The 17,079-nt window shown below is 33.7% G+C and overlaps 1 protein-coding gene across 3 annotated transcripts; it reads right to left on the bottom strand.

The window, feature by feature from the left end:
• Positions 1–881: 881 nt before the first annotated feature.
• LOC123703410 lies at positions 882–17,052 on the bottom strand. Of its 3 annotated transcripts, XM_045651370.1 has the most exons (18): positions 16,865–17,052; positions 15,936–16,114; positions 9,026–14,897; positions 8,820–8,954; positions 8,377–8,639; positions 7,895–8,024; positions 7,414–7,560; positions 6,907–7,026; positions 6,424–6,569; positions 5,868–5,975; positions 5,266–5,384; positions 4,851–4,947; positions 4,378–4,441; positions 4,106–4,247; positions 3,770–3,823; positions 2,793–2,877; positions 1,934–2,011; positions 882–1,585 (listed from the first exon to the last, which is right to left on the bottom strand). In XM_045651370.1, exons 3-18 carry the CDS (start codon positions 14,886–14,888, stop codon positions 1,553–1,555), a joined length of 7,584 nt encoding a protein of 2,527 aa, XP_045507326.1. In that variant the 5' UTR covers positions 14,889–14,897; positions 15,936–16,114; positions 16,865–17,052; the 3' UTR covers positions 882–1,552. The 3 variants fall into 3 exon arrangements, with proteins under 3 accessions (XP_045507326.1, XP_045507324.1, XP_045507325.1); XM_045651368.1 differs by lacking the exons at positions 15,936–16,114; positions 16,865–17,052 and adding an exon at positions 15,243–15,769; XM_045651369.1 differs by lacking the exons at positions 1,934–2,011; positions 15,936–16,114; positions 16,865–17,052 and adding an exon at positions 15,243–15,771.
• Positions 17,053–17,079: the final 27 nt, after the last annotated feature.

Genomic DNA, 17,079 nt, shown 5'->3' with positions numbered 1-17,079 from the left:
CGATGGACTTGCTTAGCGCAAGAGTAGCTGCGAGGCAATCGTTTCATATCGATAAGAGTTAAGCTCTTCGCTACAGCATTATGGGCAAGAGAATTCTAACACTGGTAATGAAAAAGCAGCCGTATTTACATCTGCAGTAGATTCAGAACTCTATGCAGAGTTTACGGAACTTACGCTATTATGAATGTGTAAAATATTATCTAAATCACACTTGCACTGCAAATTTCAATAAGATTTCTCGTTATATAACTAAGTGAATGAATTTTCTTGACTGTAATGCTCAAAAATTAGCTATTTATAAATATTATATAGTGAATTATGTTAAAAGTATGTGTGCTTAAGTCAATGTTAATTAAGCTGGCGCCAAGTTAGGGCGCTGTCGTATTAAGTTTATATATAATTTGCTACGTTAGATTGTTTTACGTTGTATTTGTAATGCTGAATATTCTATCAATAAATAATATTATTGAATATTGAAATAAAATGCTATGTCTCATATTCATTTGTTGTTTTATTTTAAATGTACCCCCTCCCTCTCTTTATAAGTAAAACAGACATCGCCATAGAGATGAGTTAATAATAAGGTTTTTAAAATTAACATGATTGGTTTTTATATTAGTTAATAGATCTTTAGATGTATTGAATAAAATATGATGTTATAGGGCTATATGTTCAATTCCACATTCATTTTTTAGGTAAATGTTTTCTTTTCACATGTAAATAAGGAAAAAGGTTGGAAGCTATTAAAATAAAACCCAAGGTTTATGACAAAATATTTTATTAAAAATTAACAAAAAGTATAAAAACAATTGTGCCATTTGAATTATTATCAACTACAATACTCAATACTTACCTACAAATAAATTAAAATGATTCTATATTTCATAGATAATAAAAAGGAAAGGACAGGGTTTGATTATTTAATTAGAATAATTATTATTATTGGAGGCCAATAGCAGTTAATTTAAATAATTTATTAACTGGGAAAGTTTCAATAATCAGGACCAGTGATGAAAATAACTAAAACACTCTAATATTACGTAGAATATTTACATATAATATACATAAATAATTAATAAATATTATCTATATACACTGATCTAGCCTCTACAATACAAAAGAAAGAAGTGAAAGAAATGTTTCAAAAATCCTATTAATTTTACTTGCGATGGGATTCGAACCCACTACCTTCTCGTTATATCATTAATAATAATTCCGTTAATATTGGCACATTTCGTTGCACAATAAATAATTTAAACGAAAACTCTTCAAATAAGAGATCTTTATTCGATCTCTTCTTCAAATTGCTTTCATTTCTTAAATCTAATGAATCTTAAATATATTATGGCATTCTACATTTTGTATGAAAATATATACATCATTACTAATCAATCAAAATATAGAAAGATTTTTCACTGGAAAAAAATGATTAAAACTAGCATAAATAAATAGTTTTGGTGATGAAGCCTCGAGTTGATGGATATTAGATATCTAAGTGAAAATAAGTTAAATAAATAAATAATACAGATTCTTCAGTCTAATGTTTGTTCCTTCATAGAGAGTCGAACTCGGATACGTCGCTAGTCTGAAAATGAAAAAGTAATATTCAAAAGAAGCATAAACGATAAAAAAGAATGATGTGGACTAAAAAGATCATAAATAATTTTATAATTAGTAGTGTGTATTTAATATTTATAAAAGTAAAATATATCAAAGTATAGAACAGGTTTTGCATATTTAATAAATTTGTTTGAAATTAAAATAAATTGTGCATATTGAGTGCATTTACAGCGAACATAAAATTAAAGAGTACACAGCGTGCTCTTTTTTATCCTATTTTTACATTTAATCTATCTATGTGATTTATTTTCATAAATTAATAAAAAAGAACACGCAGTACACATCAACAGGGTGGTTTAACAGAAATACCCACAGGATCAGGTTTATAAAGGTGCACGTGAGGCAGGAGGAAGGTGGAGCCCAGGTCCCGTTCGGCCATCGTGTTCACTTCCTGGATTACAAGTTATTTTGTGTAATATGGTACAGATTTTATGGAGTATCATGCTTGGAGTATCATAATATAAGAGGTATTTTACATAGAAGAGATAAGACGAGCATCTTGGGTGATACTGAGAGAGAAGATACCAAGTAAACGAATACGAACGGTAGCGAAACTCGCTACAAAACGTTCGTTCACACACAAAAGAGAGCCGTTTCGAAAGTTTTGTAAGAAATTCCGCTACTGTACGTATATTTTTACCGTGGCGTGCCCTATCTGTTTCTTATCGCGCAATAAGTGCAAAAAGAAAGCATAGCACAATGATTGCGTTTGTTACAATCTAGTAGGTATCTCTCTTTAAACGCTGGTCGTTTCCACAGCCGACTATTTTTTCTACATGAACTATAAACAAATAATTTTGATGAAAGAAAAGCAAATAAGTTTTATCAAATATTGAATAACTTTACAGTGCATTTAACGAGTATATAATTGTATTTAGATAGTTGCATTATGTAGAATTTATATAGCTTTACATTAGCATTATTAAAATTATCACATAATTTACAAAATAGCATAATAAATTATTTTACAAAACAACGTTATCAATAATTATATTTTCTTTATATTTATTTATTTATTTATTCTTTATTGTACATTAGGTTTAATCTTTGTTTATTATATCTTAATGGATTTAAATCTACAAAAGGTGGCCTTATGGCTCTAAGTCATCTCTGCCAGGCAACCTTCAACCTTCTTTTCTTTATGTAATATTAATATTGAATACAAAACAAACCTGATGTGTAAGTCGTGTGGAGGACGCAGCGCGGCCCGTGCTGGCGGGCAGCGTGCCGCCCACCGACCGCGCCTCCGACAGCGTTCTGAAACACAATTTGTTTCAGCGCCATCTAGTGGTGGCTTTTGGAAGTTGGAAATAACCCAGCCCAAGAAGCTTATATCTAATACACTGGAGATTTCAGTATGAACATTAACTTGTAACAAGAAAATATGACATTGAATGACGCCTGTATGTTTGTTTATCTCTTTCTGTGGGGGTGACCAAGTTAGGTGTGAAAGGGATAAAAAAACATACAGGCGTCATTCAATGTCATATTTTCTTGTTAGAAGTTAAATGTTCATACTGGAGATTTTAATCTCCAGTGTATTAAATATAAGCTTCTTGACCCAGCCACACCCAGCCGTGTTATTTGTGGTGTTATGTTGTAAAATTATTGTGACAAAAATAACATTTGAAAAAGGAATGCTGTATTTTTATTTATTGAAGTGAAACTTCTTTATCTGGGTTGGAAAAAAATTTAGTGTAACATTTTTTCGTTACGCGTGACATTTTTCCGTTACGCGCCATCTTTTTCTTATCCCTACCACGCGTGATTCGACACGTATTTCTGTAAAGTTGCATATAGTAAATTATTTTTTGAAAAATAAGGTCATAAAGAAGTTTCACTTCTTACGTGTGTAGACTAGTACACCGTACAAGCGCGCATTTTTTTTTTTCTATAGAACCTAGGTTACAGCTAAAATGTTAAATTCGTAAATTGAATTGAAACTTTAATGAGCTTTACTTTGATTATATTATGTGAATATTGAAATATCAACAGGTGATACACCCACCTCTGTGAATATTTTACGTACCTAGTTTAGTTTAATATTAAACGATCATTATTAATTATAGATATACAGATTAAATAAATTAAAACTTTATTCCCCTATTAATTTATATTAAAAATGTCAGCCTTATAGTTCAATGCTTACAACTCTCCCAAACGACGCTCAGCGTCCGTCCATTCAGACATATTGTCGTCTTGGCTGAAATAAAGAAAATAGGCTTAAAATATACACATAAATAGCATTATGCATAAGTATTGTTTGATTTTTTTTTTTGCGAACGTTTAGATAAAAAATATATAATGAAAATCGAAAGATGTATGAAAAATAATATCTCTCTGAATTATAGTATAAGGTAACAACGTAAAGTTCATACTTTCTTATCAACCACATAAAATTGTTCATCAAATGACATTATTTCAATGTTTCAAAAATTACACAGAACCAGATTTCCAAATTATATTAGTCAATGTAAAATATTACCAATAAGATTTCCTTAAAGTATCAAATCTCGATAGTTGTCCATCAACGTCAGTCTTGTTTATCGAAGAAGCGTCATCTTCCTTCATTCCATCTTCAGGACGGACCGTTGTTGATACTTTAAATCCAGCCGATACTAACGCACCTTGAAATAAAACAATTATTTAAAAAACTAATGATGACATGAATTTATAAAAACCAGGGAAACCAAAAGAATTGTTGTGATTTTTTTTTATAAAAATCACTTTCATTGAAATAATGAAAAATGTACGTACCTTGTTTATTATGTCGATCCTTGTTAGCGCTATATGACGATTCTAAACTATGCTTTCTTCTCATCTGAAAACAAATTTGAATATTTATGTTTATTATTTAGTAAATACCTCTGATACAATGGGAGAACAAACTCGAGAAATAATTTTAATAAGAACAAGCAGATACTGAATGAATTTATTTATTTATTGAAGTGAAACTTCTTTATCGGGGTCGGAAAAAAATTTAGTGTAACATTTTTTCGTTACGCGTGACATTTTTCCGTTACGCGCCATTTTTTTCTTATCCCTACCACGCGTGTATCAACATATTTCTGTAAAGTTGCATATATTTGCAACTTTACAGAATTGTAAATTATTTTTTGAAAAATAAGGTCATAAAGAAGTTTCACTTCTTACGTGTGTACACTAGTACACGCACACATTTTTTTTTTAATACTAGGAATGATTGCAATGAAGTAATTATAAAATTATACCTCTTCAGTAACATTAGTTGCACCGGATTCTAAATAACTGATCAATTTCGCCTCAGCACATGCTTCTAGACTCTTCTTTCGGGAAAGGTTGTCGCGGCTGAAACATAGAAGTTTTAAATAAGATTTATTTCATTTATTTTACACTTACTGTTCCTTCTTTTAACTAACATTTTGCTGAGTTAATATTATCTATTACACCTTTAAACTTTGTTATATAATTTTTTATTTCTGATACATAATATTATGTCGCCCTAAGATTGTAAAAATCTAACTCGCAAGCAAACTGGCGACGGTATAATCGTAATCTACCGAAAAATAATGCGAAATTTCAATCAAATGTCACATATCGCAATTATTACCCCAGCAAATATGTAATATAACAGTATTAACAGTTTTACTGTAGCATAGTACTGACCTATCGCTGTGCGGGTGCAGGCGAGCGCGGGGGATGAGCACGGCGGGCGCGGGGGGCGGCGGCGGGGAGTGCGCGGGGGGCTCCGACATCGCGATCTTATTGCTGGCGCGGGAACGTTGCTGTAGATAAAATTTTTTTATCAAGGCTGTTACATATATTTCATTCTTATAATGTTAATTTACTTTAAAACAGCGAAACACGAGTCTTCGACTTCAAAAATCAGTAACAAGGTGATTTGACCGGCTTTGAGTTTTTAGTTTTTACTGTGACAAATATTACGCTCAGACAGCGAAAGCGCGCTTATTGAACCAAAGCTCAGACAGAAAAAGCACTTATTGGCTCATAGTGTGTTGTGGTCACAATAAAAGTTCCTTATAGCGAAATTTGAACTTTGCCTCTTTTATAATATACGCTTACAACGCGACACGAACATAATAATATCGTATACCTAGGTAGATACCTACATACAATTTTGCTTATAGGTACTCAACATTTTCTCAACTCAGATTTGCTGCTACTTTCTGTACTTTAATCTTCACTTTACCTATAACTCTATGACTTCATTAAGGTTATTGTTTTATTTAATAATAAAGAAAACTTACCTTTGTTGGTATGTAAGGCAGAGAAGCATTCTGAACGCTACAAGTCTCCGCAGTCTCCCGCTCAGCTATAAGTGCTCGTCGATCAGCTCTCTGTTTTGGCATGTTACCCTGAAATTATTACATATTTTAATTAAATATTTAGGATGTAGAGCGTCAAAAATAAAACTAGGCAATTTTAAAATTGACAAATGCTTAATTTTTAGAAAAGAGACCAGACCAGAAAGAATAATGTAAATTGCAAATGCTTCTTTATATTATGCTTTTGCATTGTTATACCCTACAACAGCCTACAACATTATCTATTCAATACAAATGATAATGTAAGTACCTACATTTCAAATCTGCTCTAGCTAGAACGTACATACATTGTGCATTCACTCATAAACGCAATTTCAAGCAGTCACAAGCCACTATACCTGATGCAGCCCCGGCATGCAGCCAATCACGAACGTCTGTGTAGCCTGTGAGTCTGCTAGAACAAGGCTAGAACGCACAATAGGTTCGTGCGTTCACGCAATAAGCAAACGCAATTTCAACCAATCACAAGCCACTATACCTGATGCAGCCCCGGCATGCCCTGCATGCAGCCAATCACGAACGTCTGTGTGGCCGGCGAGCGCGGCGCGCAGCAGCGCCGTGACGCGTAGATTGTCGCCGCCGCTACTATGAGGAGACCGCTGACTGTCACTGTTATTAGTACCGCTAGAAATAAACGAATAAATATTAAATATTAATCCTACTAATATAATAAATGCGAGTTTGTATGTTTGTTTGTTACTCCTTCAGGCAAAAACTGCTGAACCGGTTTTCATAAAATTTGGCATGCTCATAGAGGACAATAGAATAGTTTTTATCCCGAAAATACCACGGGAACGGGAACTATGCAGGTTTACCTGTGAATACTTGAACATAAAAATAGGATTATCTATGAATATATTTGACGATTTATTTTTTTAAATATCCTATAGGCTCTACATTTCGTCTATTTACGAACATATTGTTAGCTAAGAATTAATACTACTTACATTATATACTTTACCTTTAAGATTAATCTGGCAGGTCCTTCCAGCATACCACTTGAAGCATTCGCAGATGACAGCACTCTCTCTGTCGAAGCAAGTACCGTGGTAGTTGCATGTGTCGCAACCAACTGCTTCCGCTGTGAATGTAAATAACATCTTATTAATAAGTATCTTAAATAGAAACGTGTGGGAAATTTTATCTAAAACTATGTAATGGGTATTACTGAATTAGAAGAAAAAAATCAAAAGGAATGAAGTTATCTTCAAAAGTTTTTCTGGAAAATGTTTTTCTTTACTTTATTCTAGCATACAGTTGTATATTATTATTAATAAAGAGTTTATACTATAAAAAATGTTTTGTTTTTTACTCAAAATCCCACACACAACATTAAAATGCCGAGAACTGGCTCTGATACATACCTATTATAAGGCTGCCATTTGTACATTTTGAATGGTTTTGTTTTACTTTTATTTTATAAGACTATTGTACAATAAAGAGTAAATAAATAAATAAAATTACTCACAAGAACAAATCCTGCCAGGATACAGTGTGTTGACACTCAAATCAGCAAATCCTTCTAAACAACTGCAGGTATATGTGCCCCGGAGGTTGAAGCACTTGGCGTGCTCCGAACAATCGTGGAATTGGCTGCTGAGGCATTCGTCGAAGTCTGAAATTTATTATTTTGCTAATTATGAATACATAAATATTAATTTTTTAGGAAATTCTAGAGCTATATAAGTCAGCGACTATCGATAATATCACAAAAAATATCTATTTAATTTTAGAAAATTTATATTATCATATTAAATATTACATATTTTTCAGTCATGTCAGTCGCAAACATGTTCTAGTCTGGAAGAGCTACCGTGGAGCTACCTAATGATAAAACGGCCAAGTGTACATGTTTTTCTTTATTTTTAATTTTTACTGTATATCTTTATGTACTGTAGTTGAATAAAGTATTAAACCAATAAATCTTTTTATTATCAAAGCCAACTTACCGCTAACATTAAGCCTGTCGATTAGATCAGCTGCCGCATGCACTTCGGTTCCTCCGAGACTGTAGTTGTTATTCCTCAAGTATTTTTCAATTACTTCCTTCAATCTGTATTCATGTGCATTGTCGGAGAGCTGCAAATTTAATACTTTTTCAGCAATATCCAACTAATTTTAATTTTAATATTATAAATGCGAAAGTTTGTGAAGATGGATGGTTGGATGGATGGATGTTTGTTACTCTTTCACGCAAATACTACTGAACCGATTACAATTAGATTTGATTTAGATGTAGGTAGCTGAAGACTTAGAATAACACATACTACTTTTAATCCCGGAAATCCTACATGTTTTTTTAATTAAATTATTTCGTAGTTATTTATTTACTTTATAGTTCTATAAATAAAGTTATTATTTATGTTATATTTACTATCTGCTGCAACTTAATTCTTATCTACTATTCACCTTTAAATAAACTTTTATTTACCTGTACATAGAAATCATTAACAACACCCTGGTACACTTCTTTATTCTTTGCCTTCATCTCAATCGGATGGAATCCAGTTATATGAACACCATGGAATACATCTCTCAAGTCTGATTGCATCACCATTCTGTTTATACCCTCGTGGGTAGCTATAGCAAGATTGTGGTATTCTTTGGTAGAATTATCTGCTAGGTTGGGGTGGAACTTGAGCCGCTTGTTACCTTGCGATGCTAGGACCAGGCTTACTGAATATGTGTAGGTTGCTGGAAGGGAAATTAATTATTTAAAAGTGAATTATTGTAATGTAATTCAAAGAAACAAAGTTGGTAATATGCGGTATATTTTAAAATATTTGATTTGTCTTCTTATGGCTTAAAAGTATTTTGTACTCTATATTCAGTTTGATAGCTATTCAGTCATTAATTGTATAAAAAAATACTCACGTTTACACGGTCGATCTGGGAACATTCTAGCAAAGCCAGGTCTACATACGCACTTCATCATACCATCAATCCGTTGACAACGTTCATTTCTTGATGCCTTGCAGTCTGGCTGACATTCTTTACCGAAACCAATTCCTGAAATCATTTACCATTTTACGTACAACCAAATCTACTTTAAATATCATTCAAAGTTTTAATAAACTTACCGGCATGGCCAATGTTTGTTGTCTCCAAATAAGGTGTTCCGGCTAACAATATTTCACCGAACAGCACTTGAGATACGCCGTTGCTGTTCACTTGTTCATTTCTTGTTATTCCATCAAAGTCACCAGTTTCGATATCTGTGCTTATTGGTGGTGATTTACCTCCATTTTGAGATTTGTTCATAACTACAAAGAAGCTCTCATTGTCTTTGTCTTCCTCAGTCTCAATCTTTTGAATATTTTCTGTGGCATCTGAATCTTTAATTATAAAGTTTTCCTTTTCTTCTGAAGACATAGAAATATCATCTAGAGATACCTTTGTTGAAGTTATTTCTTGAACAGGTGTGGCTTCAACTTGTGGTATAGGAATATGTTTTGTTACTGTTTCAATTATAGTGGTCGGTTGGACTTGTGTGTAAATTTCCGTTATTACGTCTACTACAGTCGAGGTATGGGTGTTCGTCAAAACTAAAGTTTGCGTAACAGCCCCTTCTGATTGACTAACAAGACTTGTTTTCGTATGTGTGACAGTGAGAGTATGTGTCAGATTAACATAGCCAACGCTTGATATTGTCTTCGGAGGTTCAGAAAGAGTTTTTGTTAGAGTTACTACTGTAGTTTTAAACTCGGTCTTAGTAGGAACAATTTCGTCTGATATTCTTATTTCATTGCCAGCATGATGCAACACTTCGACATGTGTTGGTTCTGGGTTCTTATTAATTGTTAATGTCGAAGTAACAGTTTTTTGAATTGTTGCTGTTATTTCAGGTATAACAGAGGACTTATCGTCAAACATATTAAGAGATTGTGTAGGTTTTATAAAATCTTCCTCGAGCGGTGCTTCTGAACTTTCTATCATATGGAATTGTTGGGTATTGGGGTAACGGCTTACACCTGGCCTTATAATTTTCTTAATGGAAACTTGTCTAGTAGGATATAATACTTCTGGTCTCGATAATGTCCTGGTCGGTGCAATAACGCTTGATTTAGATGAAGGTTTATATTTATTTGTTTTTCTATCATCAGATCGAATCGGGTATGGCTTACGTGTTCTATTTCGTGAACCCATAATTGATGTTATCTTAATTTTATCTGTTGTACTATCTTCTTGGCTTGATTCATATGATGATGAATTATTAGCTGTATTATTGTTGACTTCACTAGATTGTGTCATAGGCTCATCATCGGATGGTGCATTAGGATATCTCTTTTCGGTCACAGGATTTTCTGAACTATCATATTTAGATTGACTAGACTCATCTTCATAAGAATAGGAATTTTCAGCGGATGTATCTGAAGAGATCAAGTCAGAGTCTGATTTAGACGATGTTATTATTTCCGGATATTGAACAGATGTGGGATTAAATTTAAAACTAGACGAAAATTCTACTCCCGAAGAGGTTAACCATCCTGATGAGGTAGGTGTCGGGAAAATAACATTTGACACAGAAGATGCCGCAAGTGTAGCAGCAGGTTCTGAATTAAATGAAGGAACTGCTGTTGGAAGTTCACGAGGAGGAGGCAATAACGTAGATGACGGTTGGTCACGATTAAAGTAAGGACGTTTGTATTTATTAAACATATCATTTGTGGGCCTATAAGTAGATACATCATCGTTGAGAATTGCTGGTTTCTTAACTGGCCGTTGAGCGTTAGGTCTTGGTGGCAACGTTCTCGGTGGTACATTTCTATAAGGTGGGGGTGTTCGAACAGGAACAGGTCTAGCGGTCTGAGGAGCTCTTGTAGGATGTCTATTAATCGAGACGGTAGCCGGTGGTGGTGGACTCATACCCATAATTAAATCGTTATGTTGTAAAGGTCGTACATTATAATCTGTTCTTTGAGGAGGTGGTGACAAATCAATTATGTCACTTACCGTTGCATTATTCACGTCATCCGTATTTATTGTAAAAGTAGGCAAAGTAGATCTATCTGGAATCTTTATTAATAATGGTTTCTTATCTTTTATGTGAATTGTAGACGTTATAATATTAGAGTCATTTTGTTTTTCATAGATATGAACATTAGTCTCATTGACGGAACCCATCGATTTATTCAAATGTTTGTCATTCATCTTTTCTCCTGTATTCAGTTCAAAACTGTCTTCATATGATGCATTTGTACTATTTTCCATCATTTCATTAATCTGCCAGTGCGGTTGTTGTAACTGATGGTCAAGTGGTATTGCGTTATTTACAGTAAAAGGTCTGGGTTTCATGTAAGGATTATTATTGAATATCGGATTCATATTATTAGAGTGGAACGTTGTCTTATTAGTAGATCTGAATGGCTTTTCTGTTTGAGTACCGGGGTTAAATTTAACAAGATCCACCTTATCCTTATTTACCGGCGGTACAATTTCATTCGTAGATTTTGAGACGGTATTATTTTCACTCGATGAAGTGATTATCGGAATTTTCATTGATTCTGAACTGACCTCTCCCGACATTTCTTCATCAGATTCCTCAATGCCTTCTTTGCCATCGAAAATTTCCTCTGAAGTTTCGTATACAGGTTTCACATTTTCTGTTGGTTTATTACGTACTTCATCCGAGTTATCAACGATTGGTATATTATAAACAGGTTGATTTGAAACGTAAATAGATGGTATATAACTAGGTTTGATTGTAAACGTGGATGCAGGTTTGTCTGAATCTTTTTGCTTTGAAAATGGCCTACCAATGTTAAACTTATTGGGTGAAGGCCTTGCACCTGTGTCCAAAAAGTCGGTAGGAGGTTTACCTACGGTTGTTATCTTAAGGCCAAAATCTTGTACACGGTCTTTATCAAACTCATACGTTAAAGGTATCACTTTTCTAGTCGTTCCTTCAACCTTAATGTTGTTAATATGCTTCAAATTACCTTCATTAAGCACACTAGAATACCAACCATGAGAATTAGTTGGTATATGAGAAATAATCTTTCCTGGACGTCTCTGCTCATGCGACTCCATATCATCAATTATTTCTGTTACTGGTTTCTCCTTATTGTTAGTCTTATAAATTTTATCATTTATCATTGGGAAATTAGCGTGGCTATTAATAGAAGGTGGTGCTGATTCAATCACATCTTTATTGTTTTTATGTACAAGAACATTATTTTTCGTTACATTAGGTTCATTCGAAGATATTTTATAAGAAGTATTGTTAATATTGTTTTTAATAGTTTTGTCATATATCATTAAACTGGGATCTCGTTTACCGTTCAAAGCAACAGTATCATATTTAGAAGGATCATCTTCAACTCTAATTGCAAAATTGGTACCAATTGGAATGTTAGCATTTATTTCGCCGTTGTGCTCAGATGCACTTAAAGGTACCGTTATACTTGTGCCGATGGTATGACTAGAACCTCCATGACTTTTTACCCCAGTGGCAGTATTTAGTGTGACACTGAATGTATTGTCATTATTAATATTAGTAGTGATAGATTTATTTGCAATGTTCGGTGATGTAATAACCGAAAAGGAATTGCTTTCAAAATTGTTTGGCCTATATGGTTGGTAACTTACATGATTATTATTTTGCGCATCATTTGCAGATGATAGTTTGGGTACGTGAACAGTAAAAGTAGGATTTTGAATATTTTTATGAGGTTGTGACGCAAAATATATTTCAGACGTAATCTTAGGAGGTAATTGTTCTGGAACCGGATGTTGTACGTTCAAAAATACTTTCATATCTTGAACTGGCTTATTGTGAACTATCGGTCTTTGGTTATAAGGTTTATTTTTAGAGTGATGATTATCCTGGTATTGTTGTTTTAGAGGTGGAGGAGGAACTGCTAAGTAGTTTTCGTACTCTCGATCGATTATTTCCTTACCATCCTTAGATTTTAACGGTTTTTTATTTTGTTTGTACTTCTCAAAGTCTCCGTTATAATTCTCTGGTTTATATACAGTAATTTGTGGTCCAATTCTTACGTGTGACTCCTGTATACTCATGGGTGGAGGTATGTTTTTGGAATTAAAACGTTGATTATTTTCCCATTTCAATCTAATATTATTATTTGTTTCGGATTCCTTTTCATTGAATTGTACATTTCGGTTATCATATTGATGATCTGAAGGTGAATTTATATTAGGTTTTTTCAATAATTGGCCTTTGTTAGGATTTACGCTATGTACGTTTGTCATTTGTGGTGCATCAATACTAAAACTTCCAAAGTATCCTGGTTCAGGATATGGCAAAGGATCGTCTATATAATCACCAGTTTTATGAGGTTCAGAAGATCCAGCGAAAACCAGCGCGGTTGAACTTCCATGTGGAATTAATACATTAGCAACCCTCGACGGTTGAATATCGACTAAGAAAGGCTTGTTAAGAGCATCTGAAGAATCAGATATATCTTCATCGGTGGCTTCAATTTTGCTGCTAACTATTTCAGAAGAACTTGGACTGCTGTCCATAACTTCGTATCCATCGCGATTTTCTTCAACCGGTCGGAATTCAATATGATGTTCTAGAGGTATATTAGTGCTTGATGGCTTAGCCAACGATGGAATATAATCTAAAAATACTGGTCGCCCATGATCTTTGTGAACATCACCGGCATTTACTTTATTAGATTGATCCTTGGGGCCCATCACTTTGCCACCGGAATTTTGATTTGAATAGGACGGAGAGGGTGAAGGCCTTAATCCATTTTTGAATGGTTTCGAATATGTTTTAGGTGGTTCAGGAGGCCTCAAATCAAATGAATCGTCTACATGTGCTACGTTTTTCTTCTTATTCTGCGGAAGACTGAGAGGGTATTGTTCATTAACAGGATATTGTTCACTATCAGCCATATAACTATCCACAGGAGGTCGGTTTACGGGGTTATGGAACTTTATTCCGCTGGCAGCTAATGTTAACGGCCCTCCAACAGCAGGTTTCCCAACGATTACATCGGAATTTGCGCGAATTATTTCACCGGGACTTATAGGTATTCCACCATTCACTAAAGGACTTTCTTGAACAATTTTGGGTGGAACGATATAATGACCTTTTGAATGTTTGTGGTCAAAAGCCCATGGATAGTTTTTGTGAAATGATACATTACTGAATGATGCCTGTGATTCTGCGGTTTCCATTTCGTCGACTGGTATATAAATTGGAAAGTTTCCATGTTTTGTTTCTTCACTATCAACTCTTTTGTCTGCAGCGTATGGAGTTAATTTGGTAACCGGCTTTTCTGTTGTTGAAGTTGTAGTCTGATTTACCTCTTGTCGTTTCATAAAACTACCTGTCATCTTTTCAAAAACAGGAGCTAGTTGTGATAATCCTTTGATACCTAAAGAACCTAGTTTTATTAGTTCAGCAACAACCAGTTTGTTTTTGTTTACTTTCTGAGGCCTTTCCGGCTTTGCTTTTTCTGGAGTTTTATTATTTGAAGTTTTGTTAGTTTTTACTGGACCTGGGGCTTGTTCATTCGTCAGAAGATCACTTGCTTCTAAAGGACTATTATCTTTTTCATCTGAATAATCACTTATTACCTCTGTATATTTTTCCACTATTCTATCAGTCGGTGTAATTGGAGTATTTACTTCATAGTTGTACGGTCGATATTTTGTTTTCATAGATAGAGTTTCCTTGTTTGTGGTTTTAATATCAACTTTAGGCACATCTCTTTTCGTCGTTTTTATTGCATGCTTGTCAGACGGTACTTCTGAGTCTCTCCTATTTGTGTATTTTGATTGTAGACCTTCAGTTTTAGTATGACTACAAGAACACGAAGTTGTAGTACAAGAAACATGATTGACTTCTGATGGTTGTATCAAATCAAACATACTATCATCGTCATGATCTATACGTTTATCGATTTTTCCAAGATTATTCAGGTAAATATTATTTGCTTCTGTTGGTTGTATTGTTTTCACTTCCATGTATTTGGTCTGAAATAAACAAAAAAAATGTTAGTGTTAGTTAGTGTTAGTTATTCAAAATAATGTTTATTATTATTTATTTATTAATAGAACAACAGAGGTCCACGTTTAATAAAATACCGGGAAAGTTGACAAATGAAAATACGATAAGGGTAAATGCATGCGTAATTATTTTGATATAGGTTTCGTTATATGGTATATGGATTTATACGGTTCGGAAAATCCATTGTAAATAATTTGTGTACATCATGTTAAATGAGAAAAATGTTAATCGGGTCCATATTGGGGAATACCAGCATTCAACCCCAGATATTTTTTCACTCCCAAGGATTTGGGTTATGAAATTACTCTTACTTTCGTCGGCTTTAATTCAGCCAAAACGTCTGTTGCATAAAGGTTTGTTAACGATTCCGTAGTGACCACGGATACAATAGTTTCAAAAGTAGATATAGCACTTCTCTTGTTTTGTACTATTGTCGTCAAATATGTGTATGTTGTCATACATGTCTTGATGATATAATTGTGCTGCCTGAGGTGGTGCATAGGAAAAAAAGCACTCATTTGTTGTTGATTTACAACGGTAGCAACTGCTGAAGATAATAGTGACTTGTTTTGTGTTGTAGTACCGGAGTGGTGCGGTTTTGTTGAAGTAATGTGCATGAACTTAAGCATACGCTGAGAAAAAGACATGATAAGAGTAAAAGAGATCGTCCTGTAATGAAATGAATTTAGCTTCGAAATATGAAATATTAGACACAAATAAGCATGAAGCACTGTGCTTTTATTGTATAATTTTCGGCCACAGCAAAATAGGTAATGAAAATTATTAGCGACTCAAGAATGAAGGTGTATTCAAATTTGTAAAGGTATGAAACATTAGAAAATAAATATAAAGTCTCCATTGTGATAGAGTATTGTGTCCTCAATCTCAACTTTTTTTTATACTTTACGATCAGACGAAATTAAATTATCAAAGTATAATAGATAAATATTTACTTCCTATTCTGCTCTAACCATACTGTTATTAAAATTGTTCATCACATTTACCTGTTCTTGTTTGCCATCATGACTTTTATCCTTAACCAATACTTCAACACCGTTAGACAATATTCGAGTCGCGAGATTCTTAAGCTTCCTTTCATCATCTTCTGACGATCGAACTTGATCAGAATCTCTTCCTGGTCTCCATGGAGTATTGTCATATACTATAGCATTTGTGTTAAACGCTGAAAACATAGGAATGGAGTGTTATTTTTTGTATTTACTACAAAAGCGACCCTTTTATATGAAGATACCTTCATAAGAAAATATATGATTAGTATAAATCTTATTTACACAATACATTAGTATAATGTATTTAATGTCTTCGAGGCTTAAAATTAATGATTAATGTGCGCACTAAAGCAGATTCAAATAACAGTTTCAAAATAACACAAAATAGCATGCAAAGTACAAATCTACATATAGAAAACTAGCTACTGTTTGTGCTACTGTAGTCAAGACACTACGAATTACTGTGCATACTAAATGTTAGTATTACAATCCTAATTACATCCCGAAGTCTTAAGAAATTGATTGTTACATTACTGTCAAATTATTAAGCTCAAGTGTTATTTCTTAAGACTTCAAGTCAATTGTTATTCAACACTGCTAATATATTTACATTTTTAGCAATGCGTTACTACTTTACCAAAATACTTAGAAATCATAGCTTCTGTTCGTATCATAATCAAATCGTATGATTTGGATGAAGCTATGAATTCTTCGTATTTTATGGACCCTTTCACAATGGGCAGCGTCGGGCGAGTATAAGCAATCACGATAGTGTTGAAAGAGCCTAAATGACTATGATCGGCGGTCATTTTAGGTATTTATTCATAATCGCCATAATGGCAAACATCAACGATCATTTGTTGGGCCAATGCTGCCCATTGTGAAGATAGTCCATTAAAATTGAAGAAAAATCGTCAACTCACCAAGACGGATGGATCAGCTCGGGATGTTGGACAGGCCGTGGTGGGTTCGTCAAGTCTTCAGAATTGGTCTCAGTCATCAAGTCAAGTGTCTTAAATAATCTCTGTGTTGAGTCTGGTCTATTTTATTTGTAAGTCTTGATTCAGTGAACCAAATGTAAAGTTTTGATAATCATATTTTTTATTGTATTACTAAACTTAAAACCATTAGATTTTAG

This window comes from Colias croceus, chromosome 26 (genome assembly GCF_905220415.1).
Source record: "Colias croceus chromosome 26, ilColCroc2.1".
Lineage (NCBI taxonomy): Eukaryota > Metazoa > Arthropoda > Insecta > Lepidoptera > Pieridae > Colias > Colias croceus.
The sequence above is the reverse complement of the archived record's forward strand: the minus strand, read 5'-3'. Positions and strand labels throughout refer to the sequence as shown.